The 19,791-nt window shown below is 56.7% G+C and overlaps 6 protein-coding genes across 6 annotated transcripts; 3 read left to right on the top strand and 3 right to left on the bottom strand.

Annotated features, from left to right (window-relative positions):
* Positions 1-1,567: 1,567 nt before the first annotated feature.
* Positions 1,568-2,436, bottom strand: MKK02DRAFT_40227 (uncharacterized protein; the record flags this gene model as incomplete). The annotated part of the gene is made up of 3 exons (XM_053091016.1): positions 1,568-1,739; positions 1,889-2,073; positions 2,131-2,436. The coding sequence occupies 3 exons, from the start codon at positions 2,434-2,436 to the stop codon at positions 1,568-1,570; spliced, it is 663 nt and encodes a 220-aa protein (XP_052949675.1).
* A 291-nt stretch (positions 2,437-2,727) lies between these two features.
* Positions 2,728-6,096, top strand: MKK02DRAFT_40226 (Spo11/DNA topoisomerase VI subunit A; the record flags this gene model as incomplete). The annotated part of the gene is made up of 15 exons (XM_053091015.1): positions 2,728-3,484; positions 3,537-4,044; positions 4,077-4,394; positions 4,446-4,519; positions 4,566-4,632; positions 4,686-4,740; positions 4,792-4,845; positions 4,905-4,991; positions 5,051-5,137; positions 5,195-5,266; positions 5,324-5,388; positions 5,449-5,610; positions 5,663-5,753; positions 5,783-5,829; positions 5,889-6,096. 15 exons carry the CDS (start codon positions 2,728-2,730, stop codon positions 6,094-6,096), a joined length of 2,652 nt encoding a protein of 883 aa, XP_052949674.1.
* Positions 6,097-6,327: 231 nt separating this feature from the next.
* MKK02DRAFT_29864 (uncharacterized protein) lies at positions 6,328-7,011 on the bottom strand (the record flags this gene model as incomplete). The annotated part of the gene is made up of 1 exon (XM_053087927.1): positions 6,328-7,011. One exon carries the CDS (start codon positions 7,009-7,011, stop codon positions 6,328-6,330), a length of 684 nt encoding a protein of 227 aa, XP_052949673.1.
* Positions 7,012-9,234: 2,223 nt separating this feature from the next.
* MKK02DRAFT_35170 (catalase) lies at positions 9,235-11,546 on the top strand (the record flags this gene model as incomplete). The annotated part of the gene is made up of 8 exons (XM_053089100.1): positions 9,235-9,672; positions 9,719-9,828; positions 9,874-10,102; positions 10,147-10,363; positions 10,416-10,569; positions 10,778-10,929; positions 11,075-11,241; positions 11,319-11,546. 8 exons carry the CDS (start codon positions 9,235-9,237, stop codon positions 11,544-11,546), a joined length of 1,695 nt encoding a protein of 564 aa, XP_052949672.1.
* A 226-nt stretch (positions 11,547-11,772) lies between these two features.
* Positions 11,773-13,142, bottom strand: MKK02DRAFT_29861 (uncharacterized protein; the record flags this gene model as incomplete). The annotated part of the gene is made up of 3 exons (XM_053087926.1): positions 11,773-11,857; positions 11,935-12,263; positions 12,420-13,142. 3 exons carry the CDS (start codon positions 13,140-13,142, stop codon positions 11,773-11,775), a joined length of 1,137 nt encoding a protein of 378 aa, XP_052949671.1.
* A 1,566-nt stretch (positions 13,143-14,708) lies between these two features.
* On the top strand, positions 14,709-19,596 carry MKK02DRAFT_29860 (uncharacterized protein; the record flags this gene model as incomplete). The annotated part of the gene is made up of 9 exons (XM_053087925.1): positions 14,709-15,205; positions 15,257-15,343; positions 15,480-17,052; positions 17,169-17,246; positions 17,341-17,350; positions 17,409-17,801; positions 17,875-18,932; positions 19,074-19,139; positions 19,396-19,596. The coding sequence occupies 9 exons, from the start codon at positions 14,709-14,711 to the stop codon at positions 19,594-19,596; spliced, it is 3,963 nt and encodes a 1,320-aa protein (XP_052949670.1).
* Between the last annotated feature and the right edge of the window lie 195 nt (positions 19,597-19,791).

The following is a 19,791-nucleotide window of genomic DNA, read 5'->3' as shown; positions in this document are numbered from 1 at the left end:
CTGGGCTGGCCCGACTCGGCGTCCTGGCGAGGCAGTTGGGACACCCTCTGCATGGAATTCTCTCACTCCTGGATCCCAGCGACACAATCGCTGTTCCCTGACTGATGGTTTGCTCCGATCGCACAAACCTGCCTGCCTCATCGATGAAGATTGTTTGGTCGATGATTGTCACAGGGACCCGCAGAAAGACGTTCCGCGCGCCGAATGACCGGTCTCCACTCGAAGTGGTAGTGTTGGAAGGCATGTTTGTGAAGACAGTCAGTGGATCTGTAAGGAAAGGGCGTGCTGCTTGGGGAGTGGAGGTATATGTACAGAAACAAGGGGCGGACCGAGAGGGCAAGCTGGTGGCGACCTCTGGCTCAATTCAGCGGCCGACAAGCTCCAAACGCCTCAGTGCTCCTTTGCGGTTGATCTCCTGGAGGATACAGACAGACCCAATCGAGCTATTCAGGGGCAAGACATGACTTTATGAGCTCATACCTGTAAGACAGCGGTCTCCCTTCATGTTGCTGGCTGCACTGTGGTCCTGGGGTCATGTGTGGCACTTTCTGAGCAGCGCGCCGCTAGCTTTATCGGAGACCAAGCGCACAGTGAGATTTTCAACAGGATAGAACAGTCTTTGCAGGACGAAGAAGCAAGCCTACATGATCACAAGATCAGCTGTTGTTAGTAGCCATTGGCACTAGACTCTTCAGGTAAAACATGCATGGAGCAGGATCCGGATCTCGAACGCTCTCGCGTTGGTTAGTCCGTTCTTCATTCAGTCCACGGTGAAAGTCGCGATATGAACATCCTATCGGTTCATATCTCCGGCTGAAACGACCCCTGGCCTTTCGTTGGATCCTCATCCTCAAGGCGGGTGACAGACTGCCCGACATCCTCCCAGACGGTAGTATGGTCAGTCCTACTCCCTTGCGAATCAGCGGTCGAAGGAGACTGGCTGAAGATCGCCAGCTTGAGTCGCGCAGACGCGCGCTCCATACGGCTGTCCCCGGCAGTGCTTGTCACGGTGCCTGCGGTGTTCTCGCTGGACATGGCGGGTCGAGTTGATGTTAGAGGCTGTGAGAGAGGGATAGGTATAGATATTGGAGAGCGACAGTGGTGGCACGGATATAGGTGTATGAAGTGAGGAGGGGAGCTGGGATGACCTGTGTACGCACCAGCTTGTATGCCTACTCCCCAGCGCAATCTAACCAGCTGCTACGAGTGTCAGCTCTCACATCCTTTGATACCTGCCCTGAGCGGCAACAAGATCAAAAGACGCGCATCATCGTGCCCAATGATGGCCAGTATGACGTGTCATCAGGGCGTGAGTAGGCTCATACAGCGTGAGGCATCGACAGCTGGTGCACAAATGTGCTGAGAGATGAGAGTAGACCATTGTCAGAGTCCACTGGTATATATGTGTCATGAGATTCTCGGGCTTCCAGCAGACTGTCATGGTATCAGTGGGCTCAGATCAGTGGATCAGCGATGTCTACTCCCCGCCCTGACAGCGACGAGCCGCGAGCCTCGCGGACCGAACCTACGGCCTACTGTCTGCCCATATCGTACATATGCTCCGACCTTACGCCTTAGCTGGCTGTGCTTCGCTGGGACTTGCAAACTGCCCGACAGCAAACAACGCCAGACCCAACATCGGTAACCACCATTTCTGGACGAAGGACTTTTCGACCGGAGGCGGTTTAGGAAGACCGGTAGTAGGGTCTGCGGGCGGGGCAGGCGCTGAGTTTGAAGGACTGAGGGGTCAGCTGGTACCCTCCTTCAGCCAATGCGTATCCGCATATGAGGTGTAGAAATCCCATTCTCGACCGAGGCGGAAAGGGCTTGTCAAGCTTTGGGATCCACACGGAGCTCGTTTCGAGGTGGAGAAGGAAAAGACACTGACCTGCCTATTCTGACTGGACGCTGAACCTGAATATCCCAGAGAGCTTGTGAGGAGGGTAGTTGAACCGTACTGGATGTGACCGAGTCATTCGTACACCGAGCTTGAGCGGTTTGGAGCGATATTGAGGACAGGTGTGAGTCGGTCAAATGTAGGACCAAGCTGGGCGGCGACGAAACCATCAGACACTACTTAGATCAGCTATGGGGGTCTGCGTTCTGCTCCCGGCAGCTGGGAAGGCTTACTGCTCTTGTCGAAGCCATCACCCATTCCCCATCCCTCTCTACGCCAACCTGGTACCAGCCTTTCCCATTATCGCGTGCAGCGGCTCCGCCTACACTTGAGACTACGTCGCCGGAGTACTGGCCTAGTCTAGCAGTGTCCATGACAGAGTCGACGGAAGCTGAGCCGAGGGGTCGCCATTCTGGGGCATCGCCGGAGGAGGGGAAGGGGCGGAACCGATGTTGAAAGTGGAGGGCTGCAGGGGCGGCGGATGCGTAGATTCGCTCGACGAGGAGTAGAGGGAGCGGAAGGAGGGCTGTGAAGCGCATGCTTGCCGTCTGTTGAAGGTGAATGTAGGGAGGCAGGGGGTGGAAGAGCTGTTTGAAGCCCTGGGTGGTGCTGAGAGGTGGCGAGATAAGCGAGCCCTTATTTTGATTCCGTACAACTCCTCATTCCTCAGCTCGGACCACCCAGCCAAACTTCTTTCCCCCAACTGCTCTCTTCTCTTCCTTCTCTTCCTTCCTTCGTCCTATCACCTACACATATCAGTTATCCCACTGTATAGAGCTGTCAATATACACCAATAATACCATAATAGCTTCGCTCGACATAACTTCAACATGTCAGCTCCACTCGCCGCCTCACCCTCTTCCCTCGGCTCCACACCCCTCACCTCCTTCTCATCCTCCTCACGCGACACTCAGTCTTCCCAGTCCTCTCAGTCAACGCCTCGGGTATCAAGATATGCCCCGCGCCGGAGCATGGCGGTCATCATCACCGAGAGCGACAGCGAGGAGGACATCGATCCGAAAGTCGCGCCCAGACACGAACAGCAAGACTCGTCCATACGGAGCGATATACGGCGATACATGACTCAGCCCATCTCTCAGACGAATAACCTACCTCGGAGGCTGCCAAGCCAGGTACATGCTCCCTCTGGTAGATCGGCCGCAACCACTCGCACGGTCGCTCATCAAGCTCGCATCACCTCAAGAACCCCTCAGCTCCCCACACCCATACCAGCTCGTTCCGCCCCGCCTGTCCTTGGCGCAGGATCGAGGCAGCGCAATACCTCTCGCCAGACTCCCTTACCGACCGCATCGAGAATCTCCTTCCCTCGCCTCGGCCGCTTCAATTCCCTCCCGCACGAGAAGCTCTCCATCCCGCCGGTCATGGAGGAAACCAGCGAGAGCCTCCCAACCAAGCTGTCGGGAAGGAAGCGAGAGCGAGAAGATGAGGGAGTGGACGGGGTGGATCATGATAAGGGAGACGGGGAAGCGACGGACGGGTCAGGGGAGGAGAAGGGGGAAGAGGGGTTTGAGGCGGACGACGAGGAGGGAGAGCGTTCTCCGGATGCAGCAGTGGAGGACACAGGTGGTGAGTTGTCGTGAGCTCTGATAGGACCCTAGGTGACGAAACTGACACTTAGGTGCGCTAGAGACTTGCTTCTCGCTCTCGAGCCCGACCGCTTCTCAGGCCGATACCGCACTGCCCAGATCACCTTCGCCGAATGTCACCTTCAGCGTCGCGCTTTCCAGCTCGATTGACGGGATGTATGGGACAGATGCACTCTCTGACGATCGGATGGACATCGACCCGACAAGCGGTCTTCACCCGCCAGTACCGAACGACGAGTATGACTTTGGGCTATCGTCCCTCGCCCGACCGGCGGCGGTCTCGCTCGACGCGGCTGATACCAAATCAGACGACGAAGAAGGGGACTTCCTCGCAAAGCTTCTCATGCGTGCTCAGCGAATGCGGGAAGGCAAGGACCCGGACGTACTCTCCGATACTCGCGCGCCGATCGAGGCGGGGGAAGGCGGAGAGGAGGAGAATGTGTTGACAGACCTAGACGACGAGCTCCTTCAGAGCGACTTTGGGGATGACTTTGACGCTGCACTTCAGCTAGACGAAGGAGGAGAAGTCAACTCGAGAAGGTACGTTCCCGCCCTGATGAAGCTGATTTCAGGCATCAAGCTCTCGCATTCCTCGAGTCACTCCCTCTTCGCCTGCTCTCGCAGCTCAACACATCGCTCATGATTCTCAACGAGCAAGAACGGTCCCGGCTCAGCCCGAAACGAGCAGTCAAGAAGGGAGGATGGAGGAAGAATGATAGTCAGGCGGAAGAGGGGGAAGAAGGAATGGGAGAGGGGATGGAGCTCATCCCGGATGAGACGCAAGGGGAAGATGGGGTGGAGGGCGAGGGGAAGAAGGGGAGCGGAAGGGGAGGTGGAGATGAGTTGGCACATGTGGGGATTGAGCTGAGCTTGACGAATCGTAAGACTGGGTGAGCTGGCCGATCGGTCCGATGCGTACGAACAAAGCTGACTCGTCGTAGAGCCGATCAGGTCGTCTCTTTCCCGGATGATCCGCTCAACATGGGCAACAAAGCCACCTCTCAGCATCGACTCGGTATGTTCTCACACTCATGAAACCAGGCTTAAGCTGATCGGTTTAGCGGAGATCATGCGTGTTGCTGCGCTCATGTATGCAGCGATTCTGACGGATACGGTGACGACCAAGCGGTGAGCTTGGTATTCAGCAAGTGTCTCAGCCTGTACCTAAAGCTGACTTCCAGTGATATTTTCTACAAGGACGTCGCGCTCTTTGGCACCCAAGCTACGGTCGACAAGGTCAGCTGCCGCACAGGGTCTCTCATCATGAGGTAGTAGCTGATCATGCAGCTGGTCGACGATATCGCCGCCTCAGCCGGGCTCAAGAGGCAAGACTTTATGGTCGTCAGTTAACACCTTTGCTCCAGTCGATGATGGCCCGAGAGTGATAGCTGATTTGGCAGTGCGCAACCAGTAAAGGTCTTATCGCTTCTTCGGCGCTCAAGGTGTTCCTCAAGACTGGCGAGGAGTTATCATTCTCGGCTACCAACGTGAGCTGCGGCGCGTATTCCTCCGCTATATAGACGAGAGCACAGCTGACTCGACTTAGGCATCTCTCATCCCTCCCATCGAGCGTATCGAGCACATCTCATCCGACACGGAGCATATCGACTGGGTGCTGATCGTCGAGAAGGATGTAAGTCTGCTGTTGAATCCTCTGCCTCGTCCAGGAACACACAGCTGATCCTACCAGGCGGTCTTCCAGACTCTATGTGGATACGCACTGCTAGGCGACCCAGAAATGGGCTCAGGGGTCCTCATCACTGTAAGCTCAAGCTGCCTTGCCCGTTCTCGTGAAGGAACATCCAGCTGATACTACCAGGGCAAGGGCTATCCAGACTTAGCGACCCTCCAGCTTGCCTCTTTAATCGCTACCGCATTTCCCTCGTAAGCTTCTCCTGTACTACCATCTCTCTGGTTGATGCAGTATATGGCTTACATCCCCAGTGCCCGCTTCTACGCACTAGTCGACGCAGACCCACACGGTCTCGATATCCTCTCGGTATACACGCACGGATCTCAAGCGACAAAGTTCTCGCATGATCATGCGGACTTGGCATTGGGAGATAGACTGGAATGGATGGGTGTGAAGGCTAGTGAATGGGCTGGGTCAGTTGTCTCCCACCCGGTCAGCGGTCGGGTGATGAAGCTGATAGTGTAGGTTGGGGGTGAGGTATGATGATCTCCTTCCGCTCTCAGAGAAGGATGTGCAGAAGGCACGTTTTGATCAGCTATCTGAATCGTATCTCAGTGTACGTGGACGAGTAGCTAACATGAGTAGGCTATGGCGATGCTCTCGAATCGTGTCGATATGCCTTCTACCTGGCGGTACGTTGCTCAGCTTTGATATCTTAGACCATCATTAGAATATATAGCTGATATTCCAGACGAGAGCTAGTCCACATGTTACACCTCAACAAGAAGGCCGAGATTCAGGTGTTGGCGATGCGGGGCCAGCATGATCACCACGACGCAGAGACGGAGGGGATGGTGGATGGGGAAGATGGGGAAGAGCAAGCGGAGGGAGAGACGGGGTGGACAGGAAGCGGGATGAATGGGGTGGTCAGGTACGTGGTGGAGAAGCTGAAGATGTGAGACTGGGATCGAGGTTACTGAGCGGGGAGAGCAGGAGGCTGTGGGGTATGATGGCTGAATATAACGACTTTAACGCAGTAGATCATTAATGATAGCATGTATACTCAGTCAGCAGACATACGAGTACTGACGGCCGGAATGTTTCGAGTGCAGATTCCGGCTCTGATCACGATTAGATACATCTCAAGGCTAGGTGCTAACACTAAATTTTGACCGCCCTCGTCTGTCTCTTCATCGATATCGATACTTAAGCGCATTCCTCAGCTGTATCCCCTTCTCGTTCATCGGCGCCTCGCAAGGCTCCTCGTTCGACGTCCCACCAGACTTCTCGTTCTCCGCCCCCTCACGAGCCAAGATCTCCCTGATTAGGCGGTCCCAGTCCTCGTCGAGGTTCTCTGTATGCTTGGGACGCATTGCCTCCAACAAGCTCTGATGATCCAAGACCGACGGCGGCACCTCGCAAATGTTCTTGAATATCATCTGAGACTTGGGGTCGACATTCTGTACCAGCGAGTCGACTTCAGCAGCGAAACTGTCCTTGGTGATTGTCTTGATGTTGACGGTACCCCCAAGGATGAACGTCTGGGTGATGTAGTCCTCGGTGCCCGTGTAGCTCCAGGCACTGTCGTCGATGGTGACTCTCTTGACGGTCTCCCAGTTCGACCCTAGGTCCCAAGGGCCCACCATCAGGACATTCCCACCGGGTTTGATGGAGTACCTCTGCAGGATGAGGGATCCAGGATCACGATCTCCATCTCTGCCTGACTTTGTGACTTGGAAGTGGGTTTTGCCGATACTCAAGGCGCCAGCTGCATCGAAGCGCGGATTCCCGTCAACCGCATACATGGAGTAACCGCGATCGGGGTGATACGACGTCGCGGAAAGCTCTTGCGTTGGCCCAGTCTCGTTGGGCATCTGTGCGGTAGTTCGCGAGGGGTTGAGAGAGTGCTGATAAGCTATGCGGAAGTGGACAGTAGTGGAGTAAGCAGGATGAGAAACAACGCGAGCTAGCCTCGAGGCAAGTGGCAAACCTACGTGATTGTGCCGCCTTGGTGTCTCCACGACCTCAAGCGGTTTGTATGCGGTCTCCTTTCTATCCGGTAATGGCGTGCGAGGGAAAGGATGGCTATTGACATGTCCTCAAAGCTGGTCGAAGACACTAGAATGTACAATGGTGGAATGTCCAATGGTACGTATGAAGCGTAGGATAGTTAGGTAATCGTCCCCATTTAATCCTAGCTCAGCCTGCCCAGGCATATGGCGCGCGCGACGCAAGACCATCAGCACTTATGTGTGTTGAGGCATTCCGCTTCGGTGAGATATAACAGCGCGCGGACACTATTGGTATCTGTCTCGAGGGTCATACATGAGCTATGAGTTCGTAAAACCACTCGCGTTTCCGCTCGAATGCGTCCCGACACATATCGACCGTTTCGACCCTACGACCGAGGGGCTCTGCTCCTTCCGTTTGAACCTGTGCCACCCGTAGCCGCGCTCAGACCAGGAACTTCGGTCATCCGGCCTTGCATAGCGTCGACGTATCTGTAGAAAGCCTCGTTCACAACGAGATCTTGGGCCGCGCATCGATAACACTCGCACGCGGGTTGGCAATCTGGCATTGATGTTCCCGAGTATGGGAAGCCGTCTTGATCGGCGTACAGGTGTGTCACACCAGGCAGGGACTCGAATTGTCCCCTTTCGGCATTGTATGTCGCCATGTGCTGCCAAGGACCACGGCCCAGTGTTGGGTTCTGGAAGAGGCGCATGCCATGAGCGCTGGCTGTGGCGGAGACTGTTCTGGTCGACGTTCGTAGAGAGCGCCTGGGCACATCGCTCGCACTTCTGCCGCTCATTGCTGCTGAGGGAGCTTGGCTGTTGATGTCGAAAAGGATGTATGATCTTCTCCTGCGCTGAGCAGATTTGTGTTCGGGTGAGGGGGATTTAGGTGCCGAATATCGGTGTATATGTTTGGAAGCGGGTGGCAAGTACTAGGGGAAATGTTGGCTACAACTCAGATTGAGAAACGTCCTCTTTCCCCACAATAACGGAATAACCAGCGATCAAACAAGACAGATCAGCGAACCCTTCATGTAGCTCCGATCGATCCTTACTAGTCTAGACATGACCAGGACAGTACGGCAATGCCAGGCTCAAAGACGGCGCTCTGGAAATCTCTGGTAGCTTATGAATCAGCTGACCCGCGACCCAAAAAACGTGGAACGCGTCAATCTTTCGAGACGATGAGGGCGTCATCATGCCAGGATCACGGCACTGGCAAGGAGTATCAGCTTACTCCAATCAAGCTTGGCTCGACAAGCAGAATCCGGAATGTCTGGCGGGAACTCCGGGTGGCAACTCGGTTATTTCACCGCACAACCTCTATGAACGCACACCATGAGGCGATGTTAAAAGTCATGCAATATGACGGCTCCATCGGACCAGAAAGTAAATCAGGCTGCTTCAGTACCACCAGACATCTCAAAGAGTAAAGTTAGCCTTGTGTCGTATATCGTCGATCGACCCACTCAGATCTGTTGCGGCCTGCAGTCGATCATCGCCCTGATAATGAAGCAAAAAGGAGTCAAGACCTCCCCCGCTTCCCCATATCTGCTGCTGCGCAGCGGGTCCTCGTCGACGAGGTGTTTGCATGTGCAGCATCTCGAAGTGGAAGCCAACAGGGCCCTGAGAGTACTGAGGCAACGCACGGACAGCCCTTCTAGCTCGAGTCAACTCCGTCAATAGTTACGTCACTCAACCGGAGGTATGCAGATAAGCTCGGACTTGAGTTGCTGACATTTTCCCCTGTGTTAGCTCCTGTCTTGCATGGCGTGTGCATGGCCGAAGCATACTCTAGAGTATCTACTGCAGCATTGAACGCCTGAAAGCCATGGAAAACCGAGGACACCAGCTGAGATACTGTGTTGCCTCTCCTCGCCAAGGCAATCGCACACACACGGACGAAGCATAGCGGACGATCGATTCGGGGCCCAATGAGTGGGAGATATCCGGATTATGCTGACAGGCACAGCTGACCAGCACATACACCCAGCGTCATACCCTCCTGGCCCAATAATAAGCTCACTCTTTCACAGCTCATCCTCAATCTACTCCCCTTCTGATCTTATACATCATTCCACCATGGCAAGCTTCATTCAAGACACGCTCACAAAGATCCCCGGCGTCGACCCCCGTCCCGCTCAACGCTCCCAGTTCTTCTCGGGTCTGAACGAAGGACCCGCCGAGACCGCCTCTCGCATTGCCGGGCTTGTCAGTAAGTCGGGCGCATCCGACAACTCGCCCTACTATACCTCCAACTTTGGTCAGCTCATCCCTCACTCCGGACACCCCCTCAACATCGGCGGTATCCCGTACCAAGGCGATCCGCTCTTGCTCGAGAAGCAGCAAGCTTTCGACCGTTCCAAGCTCGCTGAACGTATCGTTCATCCAGCGGGATGGGCAGCGTTCGGCAAGTTTACAGTCACCAAGGACGTCACCCATCTCACCAAGGCCAGCTTCCTCAGTGCGGTCGGCAAGGAGACGCCCACTTTTACTAGGCTCAGTACCGTCACTTATGGGGCAAGTTCACCTTCATGTACCATATGGAGCCTAAACTGACTCTCAGCGAGAATATCCCGATGTCGCCCGAAACCCTCGAGGTTTCGCCGTCAAATTCTATACCGAGGATGGCAACTTTGACATGGTCGGTCTGAACTGGCCAGTCTTCTTTGTCCGGTGAGCATTTCAATCCCTCCCTCGCAGTACACAGCTCATCCACAGTGATCCCTTCCAGGGCCCAGACAACATCCGCTCTCAGCAGCGCAACCCCGAAAACTTCCTGCTCGACTTCAACGCGTGGTTCGACTTCCTCGCCAACGTCCCCGAATCGCAGCATGCAGGTCTCATGTTGCTCTCCGACCACGCCACGCCGGACGGGAACCACTTCTCGGCGTATGGGTGCCATACTTTCCGCTGGGTCAACGCCGCTGGCGATGCTGTCTTCGTCAAGGTACGTCCATACACTCCTCATCAGGGAAATCAGCTGACAATCAGTACCACTTCCGTCCGCACCACGGCGCCAAGCAGCTGGACTTTGACCAGACAATGATGACTCAAGGTCTCGACCCCGACTATTCCAAGCGCCAGCTGTTCGAAAAGATCCACAATGGCGGCAAGTTCACATGGACGATGATGATCCAGGTCATGACGCCCGAGGAGGCGGCCAATTCCGAGTTTGATCCGTTTGACGTGACCAAGGTTTGGCCCAGGGGTGAGTGATGTCTAGGCTGCGATATCCGCGCGGGATGTGGCTGACCTTCTAGGCCAATTCCCGATGCAGGAAGTCGGAGAGGTCGAGCTCAACCGCAACCCTGAAGATTATCACCGAGACGTCGAGCAGGCGGCATTCTCGCCTGGGTCGCTTGTACCAGGGATCGAGCTGTCTCCGGATACGCTTCTCAACTGGCGGGCGTTTTTGTAAGTCTTTCTCTTCTTCAGTCGCATATCAAGCATTTCATACCTCGTGCGCCTCTCTTATGCTTCTTCTCGTCTTCCCTTTCCCCCTCCTCTAAAACCTTTCCGTTTCCTCTTGCTTCGACTCCCCCTCTCTCACTATGCCCTTCCTCATCACCGCCTCTTCCGCTTTGATACGATTTCACACCTGAGTTCATCGCTGACCGCTTAGCTATCGTGACGCTCAATATCACCGCCTCCAGTCGGCCAACATCCACCAGATCCCTGTCAACTGTCCATTCATGTCCAAGTTCCACTCGCCCGACAACTTCTTTGGGTCGATGCGGATCGACGGTGATGCGGGCAAGAAGCCAGTCTACGTGGGTCGTTTCTTCCTGACCTCCCCTCTTCCTCCTCTACTATCGGACCCACTATCTCAGAATCAAGATCATTGCTGACCCCCAGTTCCCCAATAGCTATCAATCCACCAACCCCGGCTCGCGCGCCCCCACGTTCGCCGGCGACTCAGCTATGGAGATCCCCTTCCAAGTCGCCAGCAACGTGGTCAGTCGCCAGTCGCACTGGTCTCACGAGGGCAAGGCGAGCGAGTATGATCAGGTCAGGGAGCTGTATCTGCGGGTGATGACTCCGGAGCAGAGGGACCATTTGCACAAGAACACCGCCAAGCTCCTTGTAGTAAGTCAGATCTACATTTCTTTTATTGACCCCATCCGACTCTGTCTATCTTGCTGGTGATTTTGGCTAACTGTCAGTTCGCGGATGAGATCGTTAAGAAGCGCTATCTCGTGCAGCAGTGCGCTATCGCCCCGCAGTACGCCCAGGCGATATACGACCTCCTCCCTGCCGAGAAACGAGGGACGTTCACGATGGAAGAGGTGGCGAAGGATTCCAAGACGGCTCATTTAGTCGGGAAGGATCTGGATTATGTCAGCGGGGATGGAAGGGGGTTTATGGGTATGCCGGTACCGAGGGCTCATTAGATATTGGTGACTACTAGATGAACGATGATGCCCGTGGAGATGAACGTTATGCTGCCCTGTCGGAGGCGTAAGGCTATGAGTCTAGTGAGATTTCATAGCTATTGAGTCAGCCCCAGATGAGCGGGCACGTGCCTGCCGCCGAGCCGGGTCTGTCAGTAGCGGTATAGTAAGGGGACCAGTCAGTGACTACTGCTGACCAAGGAATCTCATTAGGTATCTCTACTTCTTACTGATCGTACACCGCTATCCCCCATTCTTCCTGTCCCTTTGCTTCGGTTCTTCCCTTCAGCATCGCTCCTCCCCTGATAGATCTGCAAATCAGCTCAATCCCCTCTCACTCTCTCGACCAAATCATCAAGATTCACAAGATCGCCCTCACCCCCCTCACATAATCACACAATCCTTCTTCTTCTTCATGCCCGGCGCCTGCCCACCTTGGCCCCCTCCACCCGCCCCACCAATCCCCAGATAACTATTCCCAAACTTCTCAATCATCTCCAGCTGCCTCTTGGTCAACTTGCGCTCGTCCAGACTATCCCACTCTGTGATCCTGCTGCCTAGGAGGAACTTGACGGTCCAGTCGGCGTAGGTAAAGCCGAATTTGCGGCCTTGGATCCGACGGATTTCGCGCCGCTCGTCTTCGTAGGCTGACATGACGTCAAGGTGGGGGACGCCGTTATCGAGGGAGGACTCGTATTCGTCTATGGTGGCTGGGTCCTGGTGGTCAGCTGAGTCCAAGCAGGGCCGCGAGGAGAGATGCGTATGTAGGAGATGAGGGAGGAGAAGAAAGGGGAGATGGGTTAGAAGGGGAAATCAATGGTTGAGATAGCTTGGGAGTTGAGGGAGAAATATAGCCCGAATCAATCAACTCACATCCGTACACAGCCCCACCGTGATATAACTCGCCGGATACCTCCTCTGCGCATCCAGCAAGAAATTCCTAAACGCCTGATGCCCACAATTCGGCGCCCCATCCGTAATCAATAGCGTCAACACCCCTTCCTCGTACACCATATGTTCCGGGGTCATGATATCCCTCATGACCTCCAGCGTCGGCGTCGTCCCCGTCGGACCCGACTGGAAGAACTCCTGGAGCTGACCCACACTCTCACACTTCATCCCCTGCGGCAGCATATTGAGCAGATGGACCGATACCGGCTCCCGATCGCCTCCGCGCGCAATGGCCATGAGGTCAAAAATCTCCCTGACCATCGTCTGGAGGAGCTGCCACCGCGTCGTAGGCGCCGCGCCGTAGATGTTGAGCATGGATTTCATGCTTCCGCTATCGTCGAGGACGAGCCGGATGGACGAGTATTCGCGCAAGCGAGTGATTTGGGTTGCAAAGTAAGGGGAGATGCCTTTGGCGCGGCAGAGAGCGAGAAGGGCAGCGTCGGTATTGTAGGTGGAGGTGTCGGCCATACTGACGTCTTTGATGTAGGCGGGGGGTGGACCGGCGGGGGCGGCGTATTGACGCTGTGCGGAGGATTGGCCGGGAGCGAGAGGGGGAGGGGCGCCTGAAGGTGCGCCGATAGGGGGAGGCGGCATGGACGCGCGCTTGGAGTCGGAAAAGACGTCTTGCTGTTTGATGTCTGACATTGTGTATAATCTCTAGCTATAGACAGAAGTGAAGATGAGAGGTAAGAGCAAGAGGTGGGGGGCAGGGGGAGGTGGCTGGCTGTCGATGCTGTGCCGGAGGTAAGAGCAGAGCCAAGCGTTCGGTGGCGGAACATCGGCTCGGAGCGGCGGAAACGGCGTGACGTCATCTCCGGCCAGTCTCGCCCGGATAAGGAATAGCTTCCGTCGGAACTCTCAAGGTGAAGCAGCAACAGAGAGCGCAAACAAGGCAGTTGGGAACTGGCAGCCTCAAGCCAACCTCTCTTTCTCAACCTTGCAATAGACATCTTGCCAGCGCAACCGACCGATTTCGACTGCTTGATCGCTCTAAAGAGCGTCTCTCGTCGATGAGCACCCACTCAATACTACTCAATACTCACAGGAGCCCAAAGGAGGCCAAAGGAGCCCCCTCATTCCTCCCTCAAACCTTACACCTTCACAACCACCTCAACCTCAGATCTATGTACCCAGATCTCCGCTTACCGATAAGAGCGGACCGGCAGAGGGTTCGCGGGATCCGGCACTGCTGACTATAAAGCACACAAGCTGTGTGCGCTCACCCCATATTACAGTGATAAGGTTGCGGCTGATTGAGTATGGATCCGGCGGTGGGGAGGAGTGTGTGTGTCACTCCCTCCCCGTCAGATCCGGTGGATCGGCACTGGGAAATTTTGAGGGGATGACTGGACTGGACCAGAGGGATGAGTGGGTATGGTGATGGCGAGGTAACGCTTGTTGCTCACATGGTATACTGTACATCTGACGTAGCTCTACCTTACCATACAGCACAATCTCCCCTACAGCCTCACGGTCTCGACAGTATCCGTCACGCCAGTCCAGTCACCCGGCGCACGTGCCTCCTCGTCCTCCACTCTCCCTCCCTCGCCCATCCGCCTCACTCCACCGGCCTATCCTCACCTCACCTCACGAGCCAAAAGAGGGGGGTCCTTTCCTCGCCCTTACCCTCAGCCTCACCTCCACTTCCCACAGAACACCTTATCCACCGATCTGGATACGCTAGGCTAGTCTGACCAAAGCAAAGCAAAGCAAGGCAAGGCAAAGGCAGCTTCGGTCCCTCGTTCCTGGCACACACACTCATCAGCACGCGAGAAGGCGCAGATAGGGACAGGGGATAGGGACAATCAGGCGCGGGTATAGGATACTCTTACCGCCGGCGGTGGATTAAAGCTCAAAAGCGAAAGCGAGAGCGAGGTCGTCGCCCACCTCTTGCTCTTCCTCTTGACTCGGATATTGGACATCTGGCTGCTTGACCCAGCTTGTGAGTACCGTCCCGCCTCCTCCCGCTTTCTTCGGTCTTCGGAGACAGCTCCTCCGCTCCACCTTCCCCCTTCTTCATTTATCCCTTCCCACCTCCCTCCCTGCGTTTCCTCTCTTGGTATCCCCTCCTACCCCTCCTTTCCTGCTCTCTACCCAAAGCAGATCTCCTCCCTTAGCGCCTCCTATTGCTTGACAACAATATGAGCGGGCAGAAGCTGATTCTCTCCAGACTTCTCCTGGTCCGAGCTCGACAAGGTCAGAATCGGACGGATGACCTATATATCCCTCTTTGACCCGGGCCCGTCTTACTCCTACCCCCGCACCACCCAATCCCCGGCCTTCACGCCAGCAGCTGCGCGCCCATACACGGGGTATCAAGCCCACACGCCTACGACCCCCTTCTTCCCCTCCTCATCTTCACTTCTACCTGCCCCAGACACTCCGGAACCCTACTCCGCTTTCGGCGCCTTCACGCCTAACCGACTGCGGGGGGAACGGCTCGTCCCCCTCGATCCAAATTTGACGCTCACGCCCGCACTGAGCGTCTCGCCTTCGTCCGGAAGCGTCTTTTCGCCGGACTCGCTCCGGGCTCTGAGGTGGAGGATGGGCGATAGAGCTGCAGACCAGGAGGAGGGTTGGACGGGGGACGAGGGGGCTGTAGGTCCGGGTGGAGGAGCAGTGGATGAGGGAGCGGAAAGAGGTGGATGGTCAGGAGGTATTATGGGGACTGGGAATGGGCATGGGAGCGGGAACGGGAATGGCGGTTGGTGAGTTGCCTACTTTCTACTTCGGTGACTAGTGGAGAGCTGACATGATAGGAGGGGAAGCTGGACAGCTCCAACGAGTCCGGTCAGCCATTCCCAACAGGAGGAACAACAGTCTTTAGCTACTTCAACAACCACTGCGTAAGTCTCCCCCCTTCTCCTGTTCCGCACCCCACCTTCCCCTCCTCTCTGCTCCCCTGCTGTGTCACTCTCTGCCCTCGCTTGTCTCCTCACTTCTGCTTTCCAGCTTCCTTAGGCTGTCCAGCTGACGGTGCAGAAACAACCCGTACCACCACTCCCAAACTTACCTCCCCACGCCGCACCGGAACCCCTACTACCCCGCGACTTCTCCGGCGCAGGCTGTGAACTTGCCCTCACCACCCTCTTACTATCCTGGCGCCCATGCCCACGCCCAAGATACTGCGTACGCCAATACTACCCACATCCCTCACTCCTTCCAGCACACCGGACCCCACCTCCCGCAGCACCCGCACCCGCACTCGCACTCGCAACCACAGCCCCAATTCAAAAATCACAACCACGCCCAGAACCAACATGCCTTCCTCGCCAACGCCGACTACTTCTCACAAGCGGAGCAAGGGACCTTTGGTCGCCTTCTGCCATTCACGTCCCACCCGCTATCACACCACGGTGCGCCCCATCGTCCGTTCGTGACGGCCCCTCTCGGTCACGGTGGCCACCCCGGCCATCCCGGCCAAGCCGGACAGTCAGGACAGGGCATGGTCAGTCTGGCCGCGTCTGCGCTTGGGCTGGATTCCGACTCGAGCGCTGGGAGAGGAGTCGGCCAGAACGATGGGGGTCAGGGGTATCGCTCAGACTTTAACGCTAAGCATCCTTTTTACGCTCGCCCAATACAACCCTCTGCACCCTCCAACTCCGCTTCGGGCTCGGTACCGCCAGCCCAAGCCCAGACTCAAAGCTATCTCAATCACGGCACAGCCTATCGCCCATCCGGCCAGCTCCAACACTCCTTCTCGGTCCCCTTTACCCCTACATCCTCCACCTTCATGTCCGCCCCACCATCGGTCTCGGCCTCGACTTCGGTCTCAGCTAGCGCATCATCCTCCGCCCTCCCTTCGCCGGCATACACCCAATCATCTCTTCACCCGTACACGCCCCTCACGCAGTCATTTGCCGACATACCGCTTCCACTTCTCACTCCGCATCAACAACAATACCCTCCTCGGCTATACCAGCACACGGGACCTCGTCACCACCATCAACAGCCCCAATCTCAAGCCCAGCACCCGCACCCGCACCAACCCAACCCCTTTTCTGCGCACGGATGGGAACCCCCGACCACGATCGCAGGATCGGCACTCTTCCCTCCCGCGGCGCAACATCTGCTCGAGCTCAGTGAGAACGGGATAGGACGAAGGGGAAGCTATAACACCGACGCGACGTCGCCGGGGAGTGGGAGTGGGGATGAGGATTTCGATGCCGATGCGGATGCGGATGCGGAGGGGAGTGTGGAGCCGGACCAACAAGGGGGACGGTATGGAGCGCCATCGGGCAGTGGATATAGGCAGGGTGAGGAGCAACAAGGGGAAGGGGAGTGGAGACCCAGGACCGGGGACTCGGGGACGACACTCAATTCCACCACCACATCTACGGACCATGAGGAGGAGATCATGAGGCGGAGTGTGGGTATGGCGGAACAGGCGGCTCGGGAGGAGATGGATCGACAGCGGGAGCGGGTGATTGTCCCCCCCGCCGCTGGTGGATCCGGATCCGGATCAGGGTTCGGCGGCGGCGGAGGAGGAGGCGGAGGGGCAGGGAGGGGAGGTGTGGTATATACGCACCAGGCGGATATCAAGCAGACGCCATATGTGAGTGTCCCGTTTCATTTCTTGCTCTTCCATTTCTTGCTCTTCCTCCTCCTCTACCTTGCGCATTCGCCGAAGCGTCCTAAGAGATCGGGTGGGCGTGAGCTGACATGGAGTAGATAAGGAGGCAATGCCACAATTGTCGGACGAGGGAGGCTCCAAGTTGGAGACGGAGTAATCATCACGAGAACTGTATTGTCAGTCTACATTTTCGCCTCCACCCCTTCTCTTTCCCTCCCCTTCCCGTATACCTCGTCCTCTGAGCGGTATAGACATGAGCTGACAATACAGCTGTGCAATAGTGAGCTACATGAATCGCTCGAAGCTCTGCTGTAGACCGGTCCAAGCTGATATGTCAGAATGCGGTATTTTTGAACGGACGCATAAGCGATCTCGGCCGGTCTTGCCTGCTGAGGCCGCTGCGAATGCTCAACAACATCAACAACAGCATCACCATCTACACCAGCAGGCATCTACTTCCTCAGCTCCAGCTTCGGCGTTCTCTCCTACCCCCTCCGAAACCCCAACGCCAAGGCTCAGCGCCAGCGCCAGCACCAGCGCCGCCAGCCGTCGAGGCCTCAAGGCTGCTATCGCCACTTCCAGCGCCTCTCAGGGGAGGTACAGAGCCCGTCCGCCTCGCCCGCTCCGGCTTAGTCCGCATCGACCGCCAAGGCGAGAGAGTGAGGTGTCCACTTCGACGTCAGCGGCGGGGTCGAGGGGTGCTTCTTCTTCTGCAGGACAGATGACTGCTGGTGAGCTATTTTCTCCCTTGATCTCAGTCAGACTGGACTTGATTAGAGCTGATAGATCTAGGCTCATCATCAGCTTCCGCATCGGTATCGGCGTCCATCGCCCCGTCCCTTGCGACATCTCCTCAATCCTCTCGGTCTCAGCTTCCCACCCCAGTGTATCCAACTCATCCTCAATATCAAGGTCCATCCATCTACTCGCCTTTCACCCCCGCTCCTTCTGGTTCACTCGACTTGGTCGTCTCGGCCGAATGCGGACCATCCGGAGAAAGCAGGCGCGACTCGGAGTCTACCGACCATACCTCTACGTCTCGCTCGGGCTCGGGCTCGGGATCGGCGCTAAAGACGCCGGGTACGGGCGCGGGCGGAGGCGGAGGCACGTCGGTATGGCCAAGCTACGGAAGCTTGCCTCCTTCTGCGACCGGGTCAAGCTTCGGCAGCTTCCCCTCCGGCTCTGGCGGTACGGCTTCCGGTACGGCGCGTCAGCACCAGCAGCAGCAGCAGCAGCAGCAGCAGCAGCAGCAGCAGCACGGGCGGCAACAATACCCCCATCAGAATCAGCGGCAAGACACCCGACCCGCTCTCCAGCCGAGCTACGCCACACACGGCCGGTCCGCTTCTACCTCCGCTACCACTCCCCGTCCTTCTCCATACGGCACCTACCTTACTCGCCGATCGACCTATACCCCTGTACCCGCCCAGACCCAGGCTTCGCCTTTCCCGCACGCGTATACTGGGGCTCTGCGGAGCAGCTCCCACGCAGCTTCGATCGCTGCGTCGGCGCTGGGGTCGTTGAGGCCTAGCTATGTCGATGCTGAGATCGGCATCGACGTCGAGGCGGATGGAACCGCAGGCGCGGCGGGTACGGCGGCGGGTATGGCATACAGCCCCCAGTATGCCCCCATGAGGGGTCAGAGTGGATTATCGGCCGCTTCAAGTCTACTCCCTACTCCAGTCGAAGACCAAACCCCTTTCGCGCGCGCAAGAGGAGCAGGAGTAGGGGGTGAAGATGACAAGGGATCCGAAGGCGGCGGAGGGTACGGCGCGGCGGAGCATGGACTGGGATTGGGCGTGGGGCTGGAGATGGGTGCAGGGCTGGGCGTGGGGAGGGGGATGAAAAGGGATGAGGAGTATGTGGGTAGTTGGATGATGGGGAGGCGGGAGGCTCAGGAAGATAGTGTCGACAGGGGGGAGTAGGCGTAGTGGAAGAGGATGGGGAAAAGAGGTGCGTTGATTTGACCCATAGTTGACGCGGATAGCGCTGACTCCTCCCAGAATCCTAGTCTTCAGAGCGAGATCGAAATGTATTATACTTATCATAACGAACTACCGGGGCACGACGTGAGGAGGTATCAGTATGGCTTGTCAAGGAAGTATGCATCTGTCTGGTTGTCCAGTAAAGTCCAGCATGGCCGTCGCTGCCACTGATACTATGCGCCTATGCATGATGCACTGCCCATTGCGGTGTCGTCATACCGGTCCGCCTCCACCTCCGCCGGACCGCCTCCACCTCTGCTTGGCTGTGCTTTGCTTTGCTCAGCTTTCAGCGATCCTCGGCCTTGGCCTGCCATCCGGCAGCATCAGCCTATCCTCGCAGGTCCTCCTCGAGCCTCCCGTCGACGCGTTCCCTTGCGTTATTCCTCGGGCTCGTGCTTCAGGCACGTCCGATGCCAGCACGCCCTTACAGCACAGTAGCCCTTCTGGGCAGTTCTGGATCTCTCCCCTCTCCGCCTCACAGCCCAGAACACTGGGGCATCCCTTCCTTTTCCAATCCCCGCACTGGGGAGAAGAGGAATGATCACATTCCTGCTGGGCATGACCAATGCCCATGGGGCCCGTGTCCCCGGGTATAACTCTACCCGCAACCTTTGTCCCTGAAACAAGGTGAAACTTGCCGAATTAGACCGAGTCCCTTGACTTTCGGCATTACGTCCGATCACCGATAGCTGCCCGATAGCCGGTGGTGCAGACTTTTCGCTGCTTATCGACCATC

Source organism: Dioszegia hungarica, assembly GCF_025882075.1.
Source record: "Dioszegia hungarica strain PDD-24b-2 chromosome Unknown MKK02contig_2, whole genome shotgun sequence".
In the NCBI taxonomy this organism is placed as follows: domain Eukaryota; kingdom Fungi; phylum Basidiomycota; class Tremellomycetes; order Tremellales; family Bulleribasidiaceae; genus Dioszegia; species Dioszegia hungarica.
This window is presented reverse-complemented; position numbering and strand designations above follow the sequence as displayed.